Here is a 24,857-nt window from a genome sequence, read left to right on the forward strand (position 1 = left end):
GCCATTTTGCGATTCACGCCGCTTCCGCTCTTCAATGTGGCGTGCGCGTGGAGTCACAAGAATGCACGTTGGTTGTCGGGTTACACTTTTGCGATCGTAACCCCACCGCCACATTAGCGCCAACGTTAAAATCCACAAACGTTAACACTTTGTGGGCCTATTTCTTCCCTGGTCGCCCCCCCCCCCTTCCTCCATCGCCACCTCCCGTGAGGTGGAGGACTCCATTTTGTAAGGGTGTGCGGCCAGTGAACTCAATTCCTCGTCTCGGTGAAGAAAAGGAAGGCCACTCGATATAGCCCCACGCGTGTTTTCTTGAGTGTGAATCTTGATTTTTTTTTTGGCGTAGGTAGAACATGACTGCTGGGCGGAAGTTCGGCGCGTGACGTCACCGCCGCCGACTACTAGTGATTGACGGCTCGTTAAGTCGTCGTTAGGTCGAGGTGGGCACATGTGGGAAGGGGCATTTCGAAGGCAGGAAATGGGCGTTTATGGTAGATAAAATTCACGTTCAGAGGATAAAGTTGTGTACAAAGAAGAGGGTGGGGGTAAGTTAGTCTTGCAGGGAGCCTATATTAGAGGGGAGGTGTTGGTGGAGGAGGAAGAAGAAGAAGAGGAGGGGGAGGGAGGGAGGGAGGAGGGTGGTGTGGAAGAAGAGGCGGAGGAGGGGTGGGGGTGAGTGCTCCTCGGGATCCGGGCCTAGTAGTGCCGCCGCCGAGACTCTCCTGTCGCTCTCATCCGCTGTCAAAAATCCGGGAATTGCCTCATTTGGGGGGCACAATGGAGGCGGCGGGGCTCGCGTGTAAGCTGCTCGACATGGGAATGGTAAGAATTTCGTCACGAATGCCGCGTTCGGGCGCGATTTGCGTGTTTTTTTTTTTTAAACGTGCCTCTCAAACCATACTGATGCGCGTGCACACAGACACACGCTTACCTTATCAGTGTGTGCGTGCGCGCTCCCGCGTGTTATTAGTGTCGTCCTCTGTTGCATGATTTGTTCTATTTTGACATCACACACACTACACAACACACGGTGTCAAACGCGCATTTGTACACGCAGTGTCGCGCGCACATGCACGACGAAGGCCATTTTAATGCCTCTGTTAGTGTGTGTTCTCATGCAGCGTGCGCTTACACACGTACACACACTACACAAACGCATGTATGACACGATCTTCATTAAATGGATGCCTCATCCCGGAATGGTTGCACCAGCCATAAAAAGATGTCTTCCATATCACCCAGTCCTGTTGTCATTTGACACACAATGATGGATTCTCTTGAAACATTGACCTGACGGCAGGGCTTCTCAAGCTGTGCATCACTAAGAAAGAGAACGTCTGATTAGCAGTAGTTGTGGGATATTATAGTTATTATTCACAATCAGCATTCCAATGTTGCACATATACCAGTTTTCTGCTCAAATTAGTAATTTAAAATGTGTGGTATATTTTTCACATGTTTTTTTTTCAAGACATGCACCCCCTTTCAACACCCTTGACGCACCCCCTATAAGGTGACCATCGTGTAAATTGTTTTCATGTAAATGTATCAAACAGACATTTTATCTTTTTAGATTTTTACTCGGGTTGGGAAAATACTGATACCAGGTATCAGGATATTGGTTTCTTGTGAATGCCACCGATGCCAGCCACCGATACTTAAGGCAAACAAAAATTGGACATTGAGTTAGTCCTCCTCTGCAGCAGCTTGTTCTATGTGCGAATCATAATCTGCATTAGAAAGAAAAAAAATGTTCACATTGTTTGCCATTGGTGTTAAATGACATTTTATACATCAAAATTGCTTTGGTTATTGGTATTCTATATGGGTACAGACTCAGTGAATACCAGTACTGGTATCTGTCTGGGAAAAAAAGTGGTATTGAATACTCCTAATTTTTACCAGACGGGAAGGTATTGTAGTTTTTTTTATCCCAGCACACTCTTTCAACACTTCTGGCTCCCCACTTAGAATAACAAGATGAACCGACTGGCAGTTGCATAGAGGTGCGTTTGTAGTTTTTTTTGTTTGTTTTTTGTTTTTAGTTAAAACGGGAATATTACTATAATAAATATTTTTTATCTTTAAAATTCCAGTTATTATCCCATACTCCCATTACACATTTAATCTCTGGCACTACAACTTTAACCTAAAATTTAATTTAGACGGGTTTTCTTTTTTTTTTTAACTTTTTTTTTTTTCTTTTTTTGCCATGCACGGCCCAAATCATGGCAAACCGTAGAAGTAGTTGAAATCATTCATGTAAAATGTTTTTAATTTGTAAATTTCCAAACCAATGTTTTTCTATCTTTTGCAAACTCCATGCAGGCATGTACCACAGTTTTCAGCTCAAGAGCCACATTTGCCATCTGAAATGTGATTATTTTTTGTATTGTATAGTTTGAATATGTACAGTTAATATGCTAAACCACCATTGTATTTTTAAATTGTACTAAGCGCAGGCGTTTGCTGCACCACCATTATCAGCTCAAGATCCAAACGAGTTTTATGAAATGGATCAAATAGTGTTCCCCATTTGCAGGAAGTAGAGACTGAGCTCTTCCATGAAAAGTAAAAATAATTCACACTCACCCAAAAAGGTTTGTGATGGCCTGTAGATGCCAAATGATGGCGAAAGAGCACTTTTTTTCCAAATTAGATGTAGTTATGGCCTTCTGCCCTCACTTCAACACAATTCCTTTGTCCCAAGATGCCATCAGATGACATCCATCCATCCATCTTGTGTACCGCTTCTCCTCACTAGGGTCGCGGGGGTGCTGGAGCCTATCTCAGCTATCTTCGGGCAGTAGGCGGGGGACACCCTGAACTGGTTGCCAGCCAATTGCAGGGCACACAGAGACGAACAACCATCCGCGCTCACACTCATACCTAGGGGCAATTTAGAGTGTTCAATCGGCCTGCCATGCATGTTTTTAGAATGTGGGAGGAAACCGGAGTACCCGGAGGAAACCCACGCAAGCACGGGGAGAACATGCAAACTCCACACAGGATGGCCGGAGCCGGGATCGAACCCACGCCCGATGCTGTCTCTCAATGTGAGGCCATCGTGCTAACCATTCGCCCACCGTGCCGCCCCAGATGACATCAAAGCAATATTTAATAAAAAACAACTACTGAAAATTAACCCTCACCCTCAGTGAATAAGTGAGGATAGGTCCCCCCCCCAAAAAAAAAAAACCCTGATTGCCCAACTGCATATGTGCGGGGGTTCCCTCACTTGTCTTAACATCTAGGTTTTCTATTGGTTTACTGCAACAAACAGGCCCTTTATCTGCATAACTATGAAAAGTATGTATTATATATATAGGGGTGTAGCCAGGTTTTAGGGGGGGATGAGAGAACTTTATAATTATTTTAATTATAATTATATGCTAATGACATTGTTCCTGTTCCAGGGAGGAAGCATGCCAGCATGAGTGGGCTACATGCAGGCCCAAGCCGGGAGTCCAGCCGCCCGATATCCCATGCCTGTGACCTCTCCCGCTACCCCCGGTCCAAACACAATAAAGATCCCGGCCCAAACATGTCCGCCACCGCCTCTTCCCTGCAGCACGCATCCATCTACGGCTTTGCGCAGAGGGACCCTTCACCCCCCTCATCCACCTACAGCCCCCTGAGGAGGCTGCAGCATCTCACCACCATGGTGAGCCAGCCAGACTTGGTTCTGCCTGCCCGGCCAGGCAAGAGCTGGGAGTGGGGGTCCGATCAAAAAGAGTCTGAGCCGGACTCCTGGGTCGACGGTGGCGACAGGGATTACTACGACGCCAGTTTTGCAAAACAAGCCGAGGTCCGAAGTGGCAGCTCGAAAGTGGAGCCCGCCGCCAGCTGTAGCAGTCCTAGCGTGTCAGAGAGGAAGACTGACGGTTGTTTCTCCTGCCCGCCCAGCCCAGCCTTCTCTCTCGATAGCAACAGCCCCTTTGCAAATGGTCTCCTTCACTTTGAATCCTCTTTGTTCGAGGATGAGGAGAACGACTGTGACAAAGAGCAGCAGGAGGAAACGTATGTTGCCGTCACAGACTCGCAGGAGAAACGCAAGACCTCAGAGAAAGAGCTTCGGTCTACCACTGTGGATTTGCAATTGGAATTCAAGGATACAAATGTTTCATCAGCAAAAGTCATCACCCGGTCCCAGTCGTCTGGCTTTCGACGAAGGTACTGGGACGTTTCCGATGACGAATGGGAGAGCGACACAGATCTCTTCCTTTTTGGTGATAGCCCCTCCAGGCATTTGATGGCAAGTGTTATCCCAATTTCAATTTTTTACATCAGCTACGTTCCTACAGCATAACCTGAATGTTTATTTAAGTTGGAACACCGTTTATCACTACTTTACATTAAAGCAGTCGGAAATGAATTCCTCAACTCCACTTTATTTATGGAGAACTTAAAATACAACCCTAACTGCTTACAAATTCTTCTACATGACTTAAAAATCGGCCCTAGAAAAACAAAGATGGTTACAATAAATTGATAACATAAAGACAGTAAATACAATTAAACCCAAAAACAATGAATTACATGCTGAATCTGAGCTTCCGTTTAGACCTCGGCATCTCCAATAATGTCATCAGGCAGTTGTGTGGGGTCAAATGAGCCCAAAAGGTAAGGTGAAACCATTTAAAGATTTAAAAACAAATGAAAGAATCTTAAAATTAACTCTAAAGTGAACATTAAGCCATTAAAGGGAAGACAGAATTTGAGTTACGTGCGCCCTCCTATGAAATCCAGTTAAGAGATGAGCGGCAGCATTTTGTACAAACTAGAGTGGCTCGACTGGCAGACTCAAAAATAAAATAAAATAAAATCAGAGTAAATATTTTTCTTAAAATACCCGAATTTCAATAAAAAGCTCAAAGTATGGCGCTAACTGAGCCTGGCTTCTTGTGACACTGCTGCACACATCCTTGTGCGCTGTCCGTAGCCTCAATGCGGCGTATATCCAAACTGTTGTAAGTCACGGATCCTTTGTAAATGTGCCATAGTTCTTTCTTCATCCCGCTAGGAACTTTATATTTGTTATTGTAATGTACGACATAATTTTAGGCTTTGCTTATGGTGAGAACCATGGTCACTACGTCGTCGTTTGTTGCTGCTAACTATGCTTTATCTCTCAATGAACATGACAGAAACATTAATTATGATCATTGTCGCCTCACAGCAAGTCATGGCACTTATAATTTTAGCATGGTCCTTTTCCTTACCAGTGGATTTAACTTGTTGCTCTTTTTAGTTACACAGAGTGTTGTAGTAGATACAGTTTAGAGGCGTGCACTGGCTAGATGGCTCCATTGGGGGAAAAAAAAAGAAAAGAAAACACATTCTAGGTGTCTGTTGATGCTGAGGATCTAGATGTTAGTAATCCCGTGTCCAGTTAGTGCTAAACGTCTAAATGTTTCTTGGCTGTTTTTTTACATCCATTGTCAACAGCAGAGTGACTTGAAACGAAGCTCTGTACCACCCGTCAAGTTCCTAGAGGGTGAGGTCATTTGGGCGAAGTTCAACCGACGGCCGTGGTGGCCATGCGAGGTGATTGTTGACCCTGCGCAGGGAGTCTATCACAGGGTTAAAGGTGGGCTAGTAACATTGTTGACTGTAGGCAAGTGTTCTGTTGTTTTGTTGCTAACCGATGATTGTGACCATCCTTAGAGCCCAGCGATCGGCGACCCTGTCGACTCTACCACATCAGGACTTTTGGGGATCCAGAGGAGCAAGCCTGGGTGGAGGATAAATCAACTCATATTTTTCACGGAGGCTTTCAGTTCGAGCAGCTTGCGCAAATGCATCGTAAGGGGAAGCAAAGGGGGCAGAACCACAAATACACAGTAATTACCTTCATTATGTATTACTGTAATTGATGCATGCAATAATCAAACGTTGATCTGGCTTTTCAATGACTTTGTGTTTCCACAGATCGCTAAACGGTATGAGGCATCTTGGAAATTCAGTGTGGCTGAAGCCGAAACTATTCTCCAGCAAAGACCCAACATTGACTCTTTAAACATAGACAATACTTTTCAAGACAATTCCCCGATTCTGACCACACCCTGTTCAGCTTTTTCTCCTTCTTCCCCTGCTTCCTCTAATATTCCGGAGAAATCACACACAATCAGTGGATCAATATCTTCCCAGATATCATCCCCTGTAGAAAATATGAAAGGCACTTTAAAGAAGTCGTCTGACAAGAGGGAATATGTTAACTCCTCAAATAAGCAGTCTAAAAAGAAAAGGCATAATAGCATCAACCAATCAGATAAGAATGTAGAGTGCCCTTATTCAGACCTTGACTCGGTCCCTAAGATTTTGTGTCCTAAGGCACTTGAACGTCAAACTATGTTGACTCAGTCACCTGCTAATGTCACCAAGGAGGAAAAAAAACAACCAGAGATGCAAAGCGGTCTGTGGTTTAGTAAATCCGGTAAGGACAGGCGACCTAAAACTGCCACTCCAGAACGGTCAGATCGTACACTTTTCACCAATGTCATCAGTAAGAAAAAGTCCTCTGCTGTTAATAAAAACATGATCGCTCAAGGTGATTCCACAGCCTTAGGTGGGCAAGGTAACCAGGATGGATTGGTAAATCCCGAAACAAAGCTTGTGTCTGAACAGTCATGGCAGTTGCACTCTAAAAACACTGTAACTAACAACCCTTTGGAAAGCACTGCTGAGCTGCTGTCACAGCGGCAGCAGTCAATCGATTCTTCAGACCCACTTGGATTGTCACAAATGCAAGAGTCAGTGGTCTTTTCTGAACCTTATGGATCTTCAGAAAATCAGCAGTCTGTGGGGCCTTTTGACTCTCAAGGATTGATAAGAAAGCAGGAGCTCAAGGATTTTTCTGACTCTCTAGTTTTGCCACAAAAACAAGAGTCAGTGTTATCTTCTGTTCCTCTAGAATTGTCACAAATGCAGAAAGCTGTGGATCCCGCTTACCCACGAGGTCTATCACAAAACCAAGAGTCTATGAATGATTCAGACCCTCGAGCGTCTTCTCAAAAGACTAAGTCAGTGGTTTCATCACACTACCGGGGATTGTCCCAAAAATATAAATCATTGGATTCTTCTGATCCTGGAGGATCAACGCAAAAGCATAAATCCATTAATTTCTGTGACCCTCATGGATCACCAAAAAATCTGAAATTTGTGGCTTCTTCTGACCTTCAAGGATTGTCCCAAAAGCAGGAGTCAGTGGATTCTTTGGAACTTGGAGGATCGTCTAAGAAACAGAAGTATGTGGATTGTTTTAGTCCTGAAGCACTATCACAAAATGAGTCATTGGATTCTTCTGACCCTCAAATATTCACACACCAGCAGAAGTACTTGGATTATTCTGCCTCTCAAAGCGCAACTCTAAAGCAGAAGTTTATGGATGTTTCGGATCAATTGTCAAAAAAGCAATTTGTTATTTCTTCTGACCCTCAATTCTCACCAAAGTGCGAGTCCATGGATTGTTCTGACCTTCCAAGATCATCACAAAAGCAGAGGTCAGCAGATTCTTCATACCCTCAAAGTTTGCCACAAAATTCTTCTAATCCTGGAACATTATCCACAAATTCTTTGAACCTTCAAAGGTCATCACAAACAATTGAGTGTATGGATTGGTCTGACCTTCGATTAACATCGCAACAACAGATGTTTGTGGATTCTTCTGACCGTCAAGGACTGTCAAAAAAGCAGGAGTCCAGGGATTCTTCTGACCCCCAAGGGTCATCCCAAGAGCAAAACTCAGTTGATTATTTTGACCCACAATTGTCAAAAAAGCAGTCAAGAGATTCTTTTATACACCAAACATTGTCACAAAAGCAGGAGTCCAGGGATTGTTCTGATAGCCAAGGATCATCAAAAAAACAAAAATCTGTTAATTCTTCTAACCATCAACCATTGTCCCAAAAGCAGAAGTCAGTGGATTGTTTTGGTCTACAAGGATTGTCACTAAAAAAAGAGTGCAGGGATTCTTCTAATCCCCAATTTGTGTCACAAAAGTGGAAGTCAATGGATTCTTCTGGCCCATATAAACAAGAGTTCTGTGATTTTTCTGATCGACAAGGATCATTGGAAAAGGATAAATCATTTAATTCTCCTAACCCCGTAGGTTTGTCCCTCAAGAAATCGGTGGATTCTTCTTACTCTCAAGAATCGTCACAAAAGCAGGCGTCCCTTGATACTTCAGATCCCCGAAGGTCATCACAAAAGCAGAAGTCAGATAATTCTTCTCAATCCCAAGAATCATCACAAAAGCAGAAGTTAGTCGATTCTTTAGATGCCCAAAGATTGTCACATAAGTCAGAGGATTCTTCTCACCATCGGGGGTTGTCACACAAGCAGAAGTCCAGGGATTCTCCTGATTATCGAGGATCGTCACAAAAGCCAAATTCTGTGGATTATTGTGAATCCCGTGGACTGTCAAAAAAGCAGGAGTCCCGGGGTTCTTCTGCTCGTCGGGAATCGTCACAAAAACAGGACTCAAAGTATTCTTCTGACCATCAAGTTTCATCACAAAAGCTGAAGCTGAAATCAATAAATTCTTCTGAACCTCAAGGATCACCCCAAAGCCAGAAATCCAGTGATTCTTCTGGCCCTCGAGTTTCGTCACAAAAGCAACAGTCAGTGGATTCTTCTGCTCCTCGGGGGTCGTCACAAAAGCAGAAGTCCAAGGATTTGCCTGACAATCGAGGATCGTCACAAAAGATGAATTCCATGGATTCTTGTGACTCCCGTGGTCTGTCAAAAAAACATGAGTCCACGGGTTCTTCTAACCATCGAAAATTGTCAGAAAAGCCGGAGTCCAAGAATTCTTCTGACTCTCGAGTTCCGCCACAAAAGCTGAAGTTAATGGATTCTTCTGACCCTCAAGGATCACCACAAAGACAAGAGTCTAGAATGTCTTCTGGCCCCTGGGTTTCTTCAGAAAAGCAGCAGTCAGTGGATTCTTCTGATCCTCGGGGGTCGTCACAAAAGCAGAAGTCCAAGGATTTGCCTGACAATCGAGGATCGTCACAAAAGATGAATTCCATGGATTCTTGTGACTCCCGTGGTCTGTCAAAAAAACATGATTCCACGGGTTCTTCTAACCATCGAAAATTGTCAGAAAAGCCGGAGTCCAAGAATTCTTCTGACTCTCGAGTTCCGCCACAAAAGCTGAAGTTAATGGATTCTTCTGAACCTCAAGGATCACCACAAAGGCAAGAGTCTAGAATGTCTTCTGGCCCCTGGGTTTCTTCAGAAAAGCAGCAATCAGTGGATTCTTCTGATCCTCAGGTTTCGTCACAAAAGCTGAAGTTAATGGATTCTTCTGAACCCCGAGGATCATCTCGAAGGCAAGAGTCTGTCATGTCTTCTGCCCCTCGGGTTTCTTCAGAAAAGCAACAGTCAGTGGATTCCTCTGATCCTCTGTGGTTGTCACAAAAGCAGAAATCCAAGGATTCGCCTGACCATCAAAGATCTTCACAAAAGAGAAATTCCGTGGATTCTTGTGAGTCCCGTGGTCTGTCAAAAGAACACAAGTCCATGGGTTCGTTTGACCATCGAGAATTGTCGGAAAAGCAGGAGTCCAGGAATTCTTGTGACTCTCGAGTTTCGTCACACAATCTGAATTTAATGGATTCTTCTGGTCCTCAAGGATCATCACACAGGCAAGAGTCTAGGATGTCTTCTAGACCCCGAGTTTCTTCAGAAAAGCAGCAGTCAGTGGGTTCTCCTGCTCCTCGGGGGTCGTCAAAAAAGCAGAAAATGGATTCTTCCGAACCTCAAGGATCACCACAAAGGCAGGAGTCCAGGATGTCTTTTGACCCTCGGGTTTCGTCACAAAAGCTGAAGTTAATGGATTCTTCAGAACCTCAAGGATCATCACAAAGCCAAGAGTCTAGGATGTCTTCTGGCCCTCGCGTTTCACCAGAAAACTTAAAGTCGGTGAATTCTTTTGGCCCGCGCGAGTCATCACAGATGCAGGTACCCAGGGATTCGCCCGATCAAGGATCATCACAAAAAACAAATTCCATGGATTCTTGTGACTCGCGTGGACTGTCAAAAAAACATGAGTCCAGGCGTTTTTCTGACCATCGAGGATTATCACAAAAGCAGGAATCCAAGTATTTTTCTGACCCTCGCGTTTCGTCACAAAAGCTGATGTTAATTGATTCTTCAGAATCTCAAGGTTCATCACAAAAGCAAGAGTCCAAGTTGTTATCTGACCCTCGGGTTTTGTCTGAACAGCTGAAGTCGTCGGATTCTTCTGACTCTCGCGGGTCTAGACAGATGCAGTTGCCCAGGGTTTTTCCTGATCAAGGATCATCACAAAAGCCAAATTCTTGTGACTCCCGTGGACTGTCAAAAAAAATGGAATCCAGGGGTTCTTCTGACCATCGAGGATTGTCACAAAAGCAGGAATCCAAGAATATTTCTGACCCTCGAGTTTCGTCAGAAAAGCTGAAGTCAGTCCATACCAGTGATTCTTCAGACCCTCGTAGAACATCACATAAGCAGAAGTCAGTGGATTCGTGTGAGCATCAAAGATTGTCACATAAACAGAAGTCAATGGATTGTTCTGACTTCCGACTATCAAAGCTGGAGTTCAAGAATTTCTCTGCCCCCAAAGAATCATCACAAAAGAAGGAGTCAAAGTATTCTTCTGATCCTAGAGTTTTGTCACACAAACTGAAGTCAGTCAATTCTTCTGACCCTCAAGTAGCATCACATAAGCAGAAGTCAGTGGATTCGTCTGAGCTCCGAAGAGCGACGCACAAGCAGAAGTCATTGGATACTTCTGACCCTTTTGTAGCTTCACAAAAACTGCAGTACAAGGATTCCTCCTACCTTCGTGGATCATCACAAGTGTCTGTGGATTCTCACAGGTCCTCTGAAAAGTGTGGTTATTTAAAGGATCGGCAAATTATCCCTAATTCTAAACGGTCTTCTCCTCAAAGTAGTACTCGTGTTAAAAGGTTCAACAAGAGGGCCAGTCTAAAGCGCATCCGTCAAAGTGATCATTGTAAATTGAGGGCCAGTAAAAGGGTTGCACTACGTAGTTTTTACCAGACAGAAGATAGAGAAAGTAATGCCAAGTTCAATGTAAATGATCTTTCAACAGACCTTCAAAAAACTTTGATTGCTATGTGTAAACTGCCAGTTGTTAAGTTGATGCGCGAAGACATAAATGTTCAGAATTACTTGAAGTCTAAAATTACTATTGGTCACAACGACCCCACTGGAAGTCCAAACAGTGATGAATCACTGACAGTTGCTCACTCCTCTAAGTCAAACTTGAAGGACAGAGCAGCAAGTATCTCTAAAAATGGTGTAGAGACAATTCGTGAAGACAATAGTGTTTCTGGAAATACAGATATCAAAACTGTTTCGGGCAATACCAAAGACACAAGTGTCTCTGGAAATTGTGAAGACAAAAGCATATCCAGATATACTGAACACAAAAGTGTGTCCAGAAATGATGAAGGCCGAAGTGATTCTAAACATAGTGAGGGCAAAAGCGTTTCCAGAAAACATGAAGAGAGAGGTGCGTTCAGATATCGTGAAGAAAAAATTGTTTCCAGAGTTAGTGAAGACAAAAATACTTTGAGAAAAAATGGGGACAAAACTGTGTCTAGAAATAGTGAACACAAAGTGGTTTATCGACTTATGGAAGAGAAACATGATTTCAGGAAAAATGAGGACAAAATAGTGTGCGAAAATCGCGAGGAGAAAAGTTTTCCCCTAGATGGTGGACACAAACTTGTTTTCAGAAAAAATGTGTCTGAAAACAGTAAAGACAACGGTGTATCTAGAAATTCTGAAAACAAAAGTGTATCCAGAATTAGTGGAAACAAAAGTGTGCCTAGAAATTCTGAAGACAAAAGTGTATCCAGAATTATTGAAGACAAAAGTGTGCCTGGAAATTGTGAAGACAAAATTGTGTTTAGAAATAGCGGGAACAAAATTGTCTCCAGAATTGGTGAAGACAAACGTGTTTTCAGAAAAAAGGAAGAGAAGAGCGTTTCTAGAAATTGTGAAGACAAAAGTGGAACCAAATATACTGATGCCAAAACTGTTCCTGAAGACAGAAGTGGATTTAAAAACACAGAGGACTCAAGTTTTTCCAGAAATAGAATAGACAAAAGTGTGTCCAGGAATGATGCTGGCTTTTCAGAAGCCCAGATGGCAGAGACTGAAGCAAAGTGGAAGACTGTTACCTCCAAAGGTACAACCATTTCCTGCAATCTATCACAAAGTTCACTGCAACATGAGAATTGTGCCTCAAGCTTGGTGCACACCACAATCCCCGTACCCTCTCAATATGATAGAAATTCGGTATCTGGCAATTGTCAGGTGACCCAAGAGCCGTCATCCCCCATGACCAATACCCTTAAATCAAAGCACATTCCTGATAAATTGCCCGAAGTTCTACCACCAGATCCGCCTGCACATCTTCCAGCCAGCAATCGACTGATGACAAGAGCCCTCAAAACTATGAAGGTGCTCCAAAAGCTGAAGCACAGAAAAGCCAAAAAGAACGCTGCTCAGAAAGAACTCTTGCATCGTAGCAAAAACCTGGCCAATCTCGAGCACCATTCTAAAAACTCCACTTGGTTTCCTGAAAGCAATTTGGACCTTTGTGCTAAAATAAAACCAGTCGAGTCTCAATATAGTGGAATTTGTTATTCTGATCAGGACAGTGTTTCCAGTTGTAATACCCCTCCTTTGCTTTTTCAAGATTGCACTGAAGTCAAGAGTGAAGAAGATGTCCTTTCGGTATCTTCAACACCACCAATGGACTTCATACCACTCACTTCTATTGTTAAGACAAAGGTGGGCCAAAGCACTGCTTTGTCTTCACATCCATCACCATTTTCTTTTATGAATGATTTGAAAAATGTCAAAGAGGTGTCCTTCCAATCCTTGACTGACGAGGTTAACGGCAAAGCCCTTGTCTTCAAACCAGACATGAACTACAAGTTTAGTACTTTTCTGATGATGATGAAAGACATGCACGACACTCGAGAGCGCGACGGGGCCCCCTTAGAACTTGAGATTGGACCACCAAGTGCCCATGTCAAGGAAGAGCCCTTAGTGATGCCTGGAATGGCTGCACTCCCAGGCCTAGAACAAGACATTGTGAATGATGTTTCCGATTTTAGCCCATACAGGGACACAAGTAGAAGTCACATGTCCAAGGGGCCTTTCAAGAGAAGCAGCAGCTCGACTTGGATGAAGAGTAAAGCTGACCGCAAAGTGCCAAGTCGTACTACCGGGTCTGGGCCTGGTTACCCAGGCGTGGGGTCTTTGCTAGGAATTGACTTTTCCTCTGTACTGGATTATTCGGCGAAGGTCCGGTCCCTGTTGGATGTGCAGGCCTGCCACTGGGAGGGCCAGCCCGGGAGCAATGAAGGATTGTCGAGGTGGGGCGCAGACTTTCAACAGATGAATGGCTTTGTCTCCAACTGCACCGAAGCCAAGACCAGCCTGGCCTGCGACACCAGAGAAGGCAATGATGATTCATCTGGTAAGGAAGGACCATGTAGATAAAATTTGGTTTGAAGTAATCCTGCATTATACAACACCTTCACAACAGCTGTCCTCTTCTCCTGAGTTATATCTTCTGACTAGATCGAGATTTTGAGGATACCATTGTAATCAATAATACATTTTTTAAAAGTCTTGAGAAAACAAGTATACATCCCTATCATAATCCCATTTTTACTTTAAAATGCTCAGAAATTTCACATTGACATATACGTTAGATGAAACCAACTAGGGGATTGTGTACGCATTTCTGTGGAACTGCTTTGTGCATTGTAACTAAAAAGAACAGGACTGTTCAGTTTTTTTCTCCTATTTTGAGGTCTTGCTCACTCAACATCCTAGGGAAATGCATTATTGTTAATTTACCATGTGTGTGAATATTGCAATCAATGTGGATCCGCAGTATGTAAATGTTTTTTTACATCTTTTAGCCAATAAACGAGTACGGAAACCAAGCAAGAGGCTGCTAGAATGGACTGAAGAGTGCCACCAGATATTTTCTTCGAGGAAGAAAACCAAAAGGCCTCTTCCGACAATTACAATGGTAAGGAACGAACAAAGAAATCCTAATTAATTTTCTGTGCAAATAAACATAAAATCTGGCGCTCTGTTAGGACAACCAAGCACTTTCATCCCAACCTCCTTTACTGGCCAAGAACGCACTCGAGCCCCCATCCTTGAACGCACTTCCTGAAATGCAGACCCCGCCTCCGGAGGAAATCACCCTCACCACTGAACTTCAAATCCCAAGCACTGAAAACACGTCCCCACCGGAAGCACAGGCCCTTTCCATCGACACATTGACCCCGCCTCCAGAGACCGAAGCGGACCCGCCGCCAATTGAAGACCTTGCCGGAGACGACTGTGAGATGCCGATGCCCTTTTCTTAACACTAGTAATAATCTATAATGCATTTTTGTAAAATTTTGCTTTCAGGCAACGCTCCTTTGCTCCAAAAGAAGCGGAAGAGGAAACCAACTCCGAAAATCCTGGCATATTGTCTTGAAGCCGAGGCCTCAGTGGGCCCGAAGAAAAAGGTATGTCATCCGTACTAAGTATTGTGAAATGACTACCTCAAAACTGAACATCATGCTATTTGGGGGGGTGAATTAATCAAATAGAATTGTAGAACAATTGTATAAATAAACACATTTAAATTGTGCAAGTGGTCTCAAAACAGTGTCCGATGAGTATTCATGGAGCATTTACCAATTATATCCTGTTCAAAACTGGGTTTTTTTTGTTGTTTTTTTCACAGATCAAAATTGTGAAGAACAACTCATACGATGGTCCTCAAACAGGTCAGTGAAGAGGCTAATTTGAAGTCATGCAGCTTTTATAGCCAAACAAGTAACCAGCACGCCCCCCTCCCAATTTCAGTTCTTAGTCAGAAAAGATAATTCTGATTGACCTCACAAAAGCATTTGTCTGACAGCTGATCCAGATCCTGATCTCCCTGCTTTAAAACCAATGAGCCCGGCTGTTTCCACATCGTCGCACGCATCGGCGATGGCGACCCACCTTATTCCCCCCAGCCCTCCTGGTCCCCCCACGCTGGCACCGGCGCTGTCTGAACAGGCTGAGGACATCCTTGCCGATGTCCACCTCCCTCAAGCAGAGGACGGGTTTAAGTACACCACAGAGTCAGAGGTATTGCGGATCAGATTTTGTAAATAAAAATAGGGTGGTTATGAGATTTGTTGGTATTGACAGGAAAAATATTTGAAACATCCCTGAGGAGGATGATGCACGCACAATAATAGGGGATGCTCAGTCTTTTAAAAATCTTCTTATACTTACTCGACAGTCGTGTATTTCTGGGGAAGTGTGTTTAATAATTGAGTTTTTTTTTTTTTTTTTAATTAAATATTCATTTCTTTTTTTGTCCCCAGAGTGAAGCCTCCATGTTGGACCAGAGCTTCTGCTCCACTCGAGACGGCTTGTCGCTGTGCAACGATGCGCTCGGACAAGGCAGGAGGATCATCGGTGACCGAGGGGGCCCCGCCTCCTTGAAGGAGAACGTGTGTCAGGTGTCCTCACGTTCACCCTCATATCATAAATAGTGGACATTGCTGAAAGTTGCAGGATAACGCCAAAGTTTGGACTAGGAAGTGTCTAACCTTTAAGTGTTTGTGACTTTTCCAAGGGTGCAAAAATTCTTGAGTTGAAAATATAAAGTGTAGCCTAAGTGTATTTTGTTCCTAAAAATGCTTGTTTGTTATCAGGTGTGTGAGAAGACAGGGGAGCTGCTGCTCTGTGAGGGTCAATGCTGCGGCGCATTTCACCTGGCCTGTATCTCCCTGGCTGAGGCCCCCAAAGGGAAGTTTGTGTGCCCGGAATGCAAGTCGGGTAAGTACAGCAGATAGACTTCAAGAGTCTCCCATTTGGTTTTGCTTGTTATGAGACACAAGACAAACCTTGGCCGGTTGTCGAGGTCAAATGTCGTAAAGGGTGTCTTTTTGCCTCGCAGGCACCCACACCTGCTTCGTGTGCAATAAGCGCAGCGAGGACGTGCGGCGCTGCATGATCCCCGTGTGCGGGAAGTTCTACCACGGCGAGTGCATCGCTGCCTACGCTCCCACCACGCCCGTCAGCCGTGGCTTCCGCTGCTCCATCCACGTCTGCCTCACCTGCTTCATCGCCAACCCGGGCAGTCCCTCCGCCTCCAAAGGTGAGTGGCCGTTCGTCCCCAGTGCCGCGGCGCACCCTGGGTTTACGCATGTTGTTGTGGACAGGTCGTCTGGTGCGGTGCGTGCGCTGCCCGGTGGCTTACCACGCCAATGACGTGTGCATGGTGGCCGGCTGCGTGGTCCTCTCCAGCAACAGCATCATCTGTCCCAACCATTTCACGCCGCGGCGCGGTGTCAAAAACCACGAGCATGTGAACGTCAGCTGGTGCTTTGTGTGCACCGAAGGTAACGACAAACAACTCTCAGTGGCTAAACACGCACTGCGATAGTAATATGAACCCTTGAACAGAATTGTTCTATATTTAATGTTTAATTAGATTTGCCGAACAAAAATATGGATACTCCATGTTACATGAATCCCTTGAGATACTTAAACTTGAGTCAAAATGACTTTCATGAGCATCTCCATAGTTCATGTGAGCTCAGCACCATTCGGACACATTAATTACATCAACGAATCTATTGCTTTGAGGAAATCTTGTTCAGTTCTATGTCGTAATTCCGTTGTGCAGGAGGCAGTCTTTTATGCTGCGAGTCGTGCCCGGCCGCCTTCCACCGAGAGTGTCTGAACATGGAGATGCCCAAAGGCAGCTGGTACTGCAACGATTGCAAGGCCGGCAAGAAGCCTCGCTACAAGGACATCTTGTGGGTCAAGGTGGGACGTTACAGGTCAGTAACAGAAAACATTCTGGATTAAAAAAAAAGAAAAATAGAACATCCTCACATAAGAAATATAGTGATTGTGGTTAAATAATATCAAATCAAGTTTAATCACATACAGCCTATTTACAGTGAAGTTGTTTTATTTGTTGCTTTTTCCGCTAAGGTGGTGGCCCGCCGAGGTCAGCCACCCTAAAAGCATCCCGGAGAACATCCAACGCATGAGGCACGACGTGGGCGAGTTCCCCGTCCACTTCTTCGGTTCCAATGACTACCTGTGGACCTACCAGGCGCGCGTCTTTCCTTACATGGACGTGGACGCTAACAGCAAGGAGAAGATGGGCAAAGGCGTGGACGCCACTTACAAGAAAGGTCAGAAAGGAAAATGCACGTCCGGGTGCACGTCTGGACAAGTTGTGATGGCTTCCTGTGCACCCTCCTGCAGCTCTGGAGGAGGCGGCGGTGCGCTTTCGAGAGCTTCAGGCCGAGAAGGAGCTTCGGCAGCTTCAAGAGGACAGAAAGAATGACAGGAAGCCACCACCGTACAAACACATTAAGGTCAGATATACTGTACAGTCGGATTAAACATTTACAGTTCCGACCAATGTTATTTACAATAGCAAAAGCAATTCTCAAGTATGACATTCAAAGAAACAAAATAAAGAATAAAAATCAACAGTATGCTTTTATTCCAAATAGATATGTTCCTATACTAAGAAAATGTATGAATTCAAATCCCAACAAAACAATAAAAATGACGTTCACTCGACATGTTGAATATGGATACACGCACTCGGGGTGACATCATCCCCAATCTTTGGTTCCGTATCGTCATCAACATTCATTTCACCCGGTCACATATCTGCAGCGGCTCCACACTCAGCCAACGACCGAGCGTGAGGAAAACTGGAGCAAGTACAACATGTCTTGAAGTCTTCCATTACTGCTTCACACAGCGTCTCCCCCTGTCTTGACTCCGCCTCCTGCAGGTCAACCGGCCTATAGGGAAGGTCCAGATCGTCACGGCCGACCTGTCGGAGATCCCGCGATGCAACTGCAAGGCGACGGACGAGAGCCCGTGCGGCACGGACTCCGAGTGCATCAACCGCATGCTGCTCTACGAATGTCACCCGCAGGTACGAAGGAAAGCACAGCCGTGTGTTTCATTTTCTGTACAGCTCTTCTTGTATTACACACATCATCACATATTGCATTATGAAATAAATAAATGCATAAGCGATGTTTATTCATAGCATTGTGCTGCCGCAGGTTTGCCCGGCCGGCGAGCGTTGCCTCAACCAGACGTTCAGCAGGCGTCAGTACAGCCAGGTTGAGATCTTCAGGACGTTGTCTCGAGGTTGGGGTCTCCGCTGTGCGCACGACATCAAGAAGGTACCAAAAAAATGTCCATACGCACGCGCGACCGCATGCTCCTTCATGCCGTTGGTGGAAGGTTTTCCGCCCGTTTGCCGTCAGGGTCAGTTTGTGAGCGAGTACGTCGGGGAGGTGATCGACGAGGAGGAGTGCCGGACCAGGATCAGACACGCCCAGGAACACGACATCTGTAACTTCTACATGCTCACTCTGGACAAGGTACCTGGACTAAAAACTATGACGGGAAGTATTTAGGTTTATTCATACACAGTGGATTAACTGCTCGCTATTGCATATAAATAGGAAAACCGCAATTAGGCCATACTCTAAATTTAATCATGCGCAATAGGTTTCATACTCTGCATTACATACAATGTCAAAAAGCAGAATAGGCATCACGAGACAAGTTTTTTTATATATATTAAATATACATTTAATATTAATAGACATGTTGTTCATGCAGTCACAATTTAATACAATATAAAATATAAGTAGAAAAAAAAATCAAATTTATGAGACAAGTTATGGATTAAGTACGATACATTGAATTACATAAAGATAAAAAATCATTAACGATTACCATTGTAGTCATACATTATGAATTCGGTACTCTGTTCAGACATCCGTTCATTATCTGACCGGCTTCTCCTCACAAAGATCGCGGGCGTGCTGGAGCATATCCCAGCTATCTTCGGGGCGTTGGCGGAGGACACCCTGAATTGGTTGCCAGCCAATCGCAAGGCACACAAAGACAAACAACAATTTACACTCTCAACCACGTAGGGCCAATTTGGAGTGTCTGATTAAAGTAGCATGCATGTTTTTGGAATGTGGGAGGAAACTGGCCACACAGGCACGGGGAGAACATGCAAACTGCACACAGGAAGGCCGGAACCCGGGATTGAACCCCTCACCTCTGAACTGTTAGGCCATCGTGCTAACCAGTTGTCCACCGTGCCGCCCTCTGTTCAGACAATAAATAAGAAAACAATGCTAAAACAAGGCAATTTATTCATACATAATTTAGCACTCTGCATTAAAAGCAAACACAAAAAACACACACACTTTTTATATTTAATCATAATGGACTTCGTACTCTGCATTAAATAAAGCTAAAGTTCTGACTTGTTAGGATCGCATCATCGACGCCGGTCCAAAGGGGAACGAGGCTCGCTTCATGAACCACTGCTGCCAGCCCAACTGCGAGACGCAGAAATGGACGGTGAGCGGCGACACGCGCGTGGGACTGTTCGCTCTGGTGGACATCTCAGCGGGTAGGCTTCTCCACAATTTAAAAAAAATAAATAAATAAATAAAATCAACCAAAATATCCTGAGGTCCGGGCGCATTCTTAAGTGTGTTTCTGTGCTCAGGCACCGAACTGACCTTCAACTACAACCTGGAGTGTTTGGGCAATGGCAAAACGGTGTGCAAGTGTGGCGCGCCCAACTGCAGCGGCTTTCTTGGCGTGAGGCCCAAGGTCTGTTTTCCCTTTATCAGTCTTTGTTTTTACTTGGAAATTAAGGGTGTATTCATTGAATAATTTCACAATCAAGTATTCGACCAATAATCCCGTCGATTTAATTGGATAAAAACGGATTTTACATGATTGCATACAATATGTGCATGAGCCAGAGCAGCTATGATTTTTGTCTATTTGGGGTCGCCATCCTCATATTCTTCTGTAGTATCTTAAATTTTGAATGTCAATTTCTTTAAAAGGTGGGGCCTGGCCAGGTGAGTGACATGGGTGTCGGTGAATGAAAGTGTAAAATTGTTAGTTGGGAACTGGGATAGCTGTTGGGTGAATGCTGATGTGCTGTTTTGTTTCATATTCTTTTTTTATGGGTGAAATAATGTCAAACTTTTATGGACAACTATAATAAAGTCCAAAACTATTGAAACTCGCTTTGACAGTTTTTTTTTTTTTTTTTGTCATGGAATTACGAGTTCTGTGCTGAATCATTGGTAAATGGTCTTTTGCCATCAGAACAACCCTCCGTCGGACGACAAAGGCCGCAAGCTTAAGCGCCGCGGCCATGGCAGAAGGAAGAAGAAGGTGGTGGTGACCAAGGAGCGTGAGGATGAGTGTTTCAGCTGCGGCGACGGCGGCCAGATGGTCTCCTGTAAGAAACCCGGCTGCCCCAAGGTCTACCACGCCGACTGCCTCAACCTCACCCGGAGGCCTGCCGGTCAGTGTCCAGCAATCACGCTCTCTTGTGTCATACCAGCAAATTGGTGGTGGTTATTATACAGTTATTCAGTTCTTTAAATTGGTTAATAAATACAACAATAATTGGTTAATAAACATTAAACTGGGACAAAAGAACTTTGATGTAAAATAAAATTGTTTCCATTTATTCAATCGAATTATTGATTGTAAATTTAATTGATAGTGACAACCCTAATTATGGCTGTTTGTGTGATACAAAAATCAGCAGTTACTACTTTATTAGCCAAGTGTTTGGTGCCGTCACAGAAAGCTGTATTTAAAATATTTTTGTTTTGTTTTTTTCCCCCATGCTGCACTTTTTCCCAGGCCGCTGGGAGTGTCCGCGTCACCAGTGCGACATCTGCGGCAAGGAGGCGCTGTCCTTCTGCGAGACGTGTCCCAGCTCCTTCTGCGGGCAGCACCGGGATGGCCTGCTCTTCATCTCCAAGCTGGACGGCAAGCTGTCTTGTACCGAGCACGACCCGTGCGGGCCGAACCCGCTGGAGCCGGGCGAGATCCGCGAGTACGACCCTCAGGCCCGGGCGTTGACGTCGGGCTTGGGGATGGCCGTCATCACCCCTTCAACGGCTGCGTTGAGCGTCCCCCCTGCCGGCGCGCCCCCCGCCCCCACCAGGCTCCGGGACGTTGGCCAGGAGTCGTTTCCCACCTTTTCCATCCCGGTGCCCATCACCATTCCCGTTTCCGCGCCGGCTGCCTCGCCAACTGCGGGCGGCGGCGGCGGCGGCGCTGACTTTGACCTCCCGCAGTACTCGCCCATCTCCTCTTACGAGGAGGACAGGGACGTCTTGGAGGAGGATGAGGAGGAGGAGGATATGCTGGAAGAAGAGGACGACGACGACGAGGAGGCTCTGGAATATCTTGAGATCAGAGATGATGATGAGGAAGAGGAGGAGTGACGCAGTGGTTTGTTAATACCGACTTTATCAAATCCCACTAGTCTGTCATTAGTTCTGTGACAGGAAGCACTTGCGATGCAAGCTTGGGCCCTTTGCACATATTCGCGACAACTGTAAAAAACAAGTTTAATGGGCACGGTCTTGCGCCATGTCCTCATTTCCAGCGTCCTTCATGCTCGCCAGCCATCACATTAGGTACACCTCAGGAGAGTCAATATGAGAGCTGTCGCCACAAATTCTGCCTTTCACACACGTCATAATTGGCCAAACAATCTTCCAGTCAAGTCCTGCAGAGTCTGCTGAATCAGGTTGGTTATTCTACCTTTTGGCTACCGATGCAAGTGGTCTGCAATGGTGAATTTGCCTGTTGGCACATTTTTTTGCCAGTTATTCACGGAAAAGTTCACCTCTCTTACGGCTACAACTAAAATGAGGAGGCGCTTCCCAATTGCTGAGGCTGTTGCTTTGCCGCCATCATGTGGCTGCTATAGGGAATTACAAACCTTTTTGACTCACTAAAATGTGACCAAGATGGCTTTGAGGAAATTGGATGTCTCTCTTTTGTGTAATCATGCTAATTAAATTAAGTGATAAAACACAAACGAACAAAATGACGAACAAAGCAATACCTTTTGTACTCACTTTTGCACTTAGTGGAGGTATTAATACTTAGTGTTAAATGTCTAGTGCAATCAGTAATGTAAAATTTCATTTAAAAAAAAAAAGTGTATATACAATCGATTATACATTTTTTGTTGAATCTTGGATACTATACTTTTTTTTTTCAAAGCCGAGTTCCCATCTAAACTTTTTTTTAACACATGCCGTTCGCAATTTACTCCATGAATTGCAAATTGAAATCTTTTTTTCATGATGGCAACACAAATTTTGTATTCTTTGAGTGTGAGCTGCCTAAACTCATTTAACCTGTGGTGACCTTTGTTTTTTGTCATCACCCAATAATGATGTTCTGCCCAAAACCTGTGCTTGTCTCAAATCCAAAGCAAAGCAGCACTGACCCCTACTGGCATCTGTTAGTCATTACAATGCTTTAAAAACGGGATGCGACCCTCTCCACACCTACATGTTGACAAACATAATTGACCAATACATTTGCTAGTGGCAGGAAGGTTTTCTGTATTTATTTATTTATTTATCCTCCAGATGGGTGACATGTTTTTTCTCATGTGTAAAGGGGAATCTTTTTGAGCCAGCTTTCATATTGAATCTCATGCATCTGCATCGTAATCCACTTGAGTAGCAGTCAACTTCAGTCAACCTCTATCGGACTGTCCTTGGCCATTTCGTGTTTTACTGGACACTTGTTGCTTCCTTAGACGCACGGCCTCAGCAGACGGGGACATTTTGGACCTTTTGGACCAATCACGGGAGCGATGCGCCTCCAACGGTGCTTGAGCGAAACGTGAAGGTGACAAATTGCGGACGGGAATCATAACAAAGCACTTGAGTCTGAAGGACATTTCTTAGAATGTGACATGCAATGGACAAAAGTATTGGGACGAAGCCCTCAATCAGCGCTTGGACTAGATGCCTTTTAGTTATTGTCCTCGCTTTGAGTTTACACACTGAACTGGTTGCCCATTGCAGTGCATATCGAGACAACCATTCACACGTGTGGGCAATTTAGTCTTCAGTTAATCTAGTTTGTATGTTATTGGCACAGGTTGAACATAGAAGCGCCTCACGGAAAGGTCCCAAGTCGAGATTCGAACGCAATAAACTCGAGATGTTCGATACACATTTTTTTTAGACCAATACATAGTAGTAGTTTTGATATATCAAATTTCAATTAACACAATGACAAAAAAAATGTGAACAAGACCTTTCTGGCGCATATGAGGATTCGTCGATGTGTTAAACTGCCACAGTATAGCGCCAGCTACTACCAAGCAGGACTTAGCCACTGTCAGATTTTAATTCTTCCTTTGCATTATCGGAGGATGCCTTAAAATCAGGCCCAATACTGACAGAGACAAAACCTTGGCTGGTCACCAGTCAATTGCAGGGCAAGGTTGACTTGGCCAGAGAAGCCTGGGACTGGTCGGGGCTCACATTCACATCAATGCATAATTTCAAATGTTAAATGAACCTTTCTATCTCCCCTTGAATCTGAACAAGACATTTTGGACAATTGCGTGCTTTCAACTTCCAATTTGTTGGACTTCCTGCATCCCAATACTTTTGTCCAGGTCAGATATTGCCATCAAGAAGCATTAAAGGGGGGCAAAAAAGAACTAACAAAAAATGGTCTTAACACTGAAACAGCGGAGAGATGGCACGAAGTCGCAGTGTGTCCGCCGTAGTCATTTATTTATATTACTGTAAATGTGACGCACAACAACCACCACCATGTTGCTTCTGTGTGCGTGCGTGTGCGTGTATGTCATTCTCAAGACTAAATTAAGTATGGCGTGTGTGTGTGTGTGTGTGTATGTGTGTGTGTGTGTGCTCGCAAGAGTGATCAGCCTTAAAGTGTCTTCTCCCTGGAGCTATTTTGAAGGAATGGATTTGGCGCCCCTTACTAATACGTCTCATTCCAGCCGGTTCCGTCTCGCCACCATCTATTGACACAAATCTACAAAAATATACAGTAAATATATAAATATATATAAATATATATATATAGAGAGAGAGATGTTGTGAAATAAGCACTTTGTACTGGCCTCATTTTTTTTTCTGCTCCAACATGAAGCCAAAATAAAAAGTAGAACTGCAAGTGGCCAATTCCTGTTTAAATGTGTTACTATGTTTATATTGTTTATTTGATGTATGAAATGATTAAAGGGGTGACCGCAGAAAAGACATTCTGATTTAAGATTACCACTATATTGTATTCTCATTTAATATTTTACAATTAATTCTTTTGAAAAAAAAATATTTATAGAATTTTTTTTTTAAATAAATTTTAAAAAATGACATATTGAGATGCTTATTGTAAATGCTTTCACTGATCTATGGACTATTTCAGAATAAATTGTAGTAACCCATGGTACCATGTAAATGTGCTACCTGAAGTGGCTGCATTTAAACGACATTGAAACAATGTGATTGAATGTTTTGAGATACTATGGAATCATTATTCTGTTCATGAGCACACCTAATATATATATTTTTTTGTTTAAACAAAACATAGGCTGTACGATGGGCGACTGGTTAGCACGTCCGCCTCGCAGCTCCGGCCTCCTCGTGCCTGCGTGGGTACTCCGGTTTCCCACATTCCAAAGACATGCATGGTAGGTGATAGAGCATTCTAAATTGTCCCTCGGAGTGATTGCGAGCATGAATGGCTGTTCATCTTTGTGTGCCCTGCAATTAGCTGGCAACCAGTTCAGGCTTAGCCCCGCCTACTGTCCGTTGACAGCTGGGATAGGCTCCAGCATGCCTGGTGAGGAGACGCGGCTTGGATAATGGATGGGTGGGGGGAAAAAATAAATGGGGGACAAAAGAGCAATG

At 44.3% G+C, this 24,857-nt stretch overlaps 1 protein-coding gene across 5 annotated transcripts in view; it reads left to right on the forward strand.

Annotated features, from left to right (window-relative positions):
* Positions 1-676: 676 nt before the first annotated feature.
* The window catches only part of nsd1b (nuclear receptor binding SET domain protein 1b), a 28,838-nt gene continuing 4,657 nt past the window's right edge, over positions 677-24,857 (forward strand). The window contains exons 1-26 of one of the 5 annotated variants that reach the window (XR_015839553.1): positions 677-822; positions 3,417-4,255; positions 5,449-5,590; positions 5,668-5,843; positions 5,932-13,510; positions 13,962-14,074; positions 14,145-14,394; positions 14,467-14,567; positions 14,789-14,831; positions 14,966-15,180; positions 15,423-15,560; positions 15,756-15,879; positions 16,001-16,201; positions 16,266-16,445; positions 16,733-16,889; positions 17,047-17,252; positions 17,326-17,438; positions 17,870-18,016; positions 18,150-18,272; positions 18,357-18,473; positions 19,387-19,528; positions 19,628-19,734; positions 20,245-20,446; positions 20,794-21,390; positions 22,721-22,812; positions 24,538-24,637. Coding sequence is in view for 3 of the 5 variants with exons in the window: in XM_088278858.1 (XP_088134984.1) it covers positions 3,434-4,255; positions 5,449-5,590; positions 5,668-5,843; positions 5,932-13,510; positions 13,962-14,074; positions 14,145-14,394; positions 14,467-14,567; positions 14,789-14,831; positions 14,966-15,180; positions 15,423-15,560; positions 15,756-15,879; positions 16,001-16,201; positions 16,266-16,445; positions 16,733-16,889; positions 17,047-17,252; positions 17,326-17,438; positions 17,870-18,016; positions 18,150-18,272; positions 18,357-18,473; positions 19,387-19,528; positions 19,628-19,734; positions 20,245-20,446; positions 20,794-21,383 (11,988 nt within the window). In the remaining 2 variants the exon portion in view is untranslated. Of the gene's footprint in view, positions 823-3,416; positions 4,256-5,448; positions 5,591-5,667; positions 5,844-5,931; positions 13,511-13,961; positions 14,075-14,144; positions 14,395-14,466; positions 14,568-14,788; positions 14,832-14,965; positions 15,181-15,422; positions 15,561-15,755; positions 15,880-16,000; positions 16,202-16,265; positions 16,446-16,732; positions 16,890-17,046; positions 17,253-17,325; positions 17,439-17,869; positions 18,017-18,149; positions 18,273-18,356; positions 18,474-19,386; positions 19,529-19,627; positions 19,735-20,244; positions 20,447-20,793; positions 24,458-24,537; positions 24,638-24,857 lie in introns of those variants that run through there. The other 4 variants (XR_015839552.1, XM_088278858.1, XM_088278857.1 and 1 more) reach the window with 4 other exon arrangements.

This window comes from Idiotropiscis lumnitzeri, chromosome 17, assembly GCF_059441095.1.
Source record: "Idiotropiscis lumnitzeri isolate Australia: NSW breed Sydney's pygmy pipehorse chromosome 17, RoL_Ilum_1.0, whole genome shotgun sequence".
NCBI lineage: Eukaryota > Metazoa > Chordata > Actinopteri > Syngnathiformes > Syngnathidae > Idiotropiscis > Idiotropiscis lumnitzeri.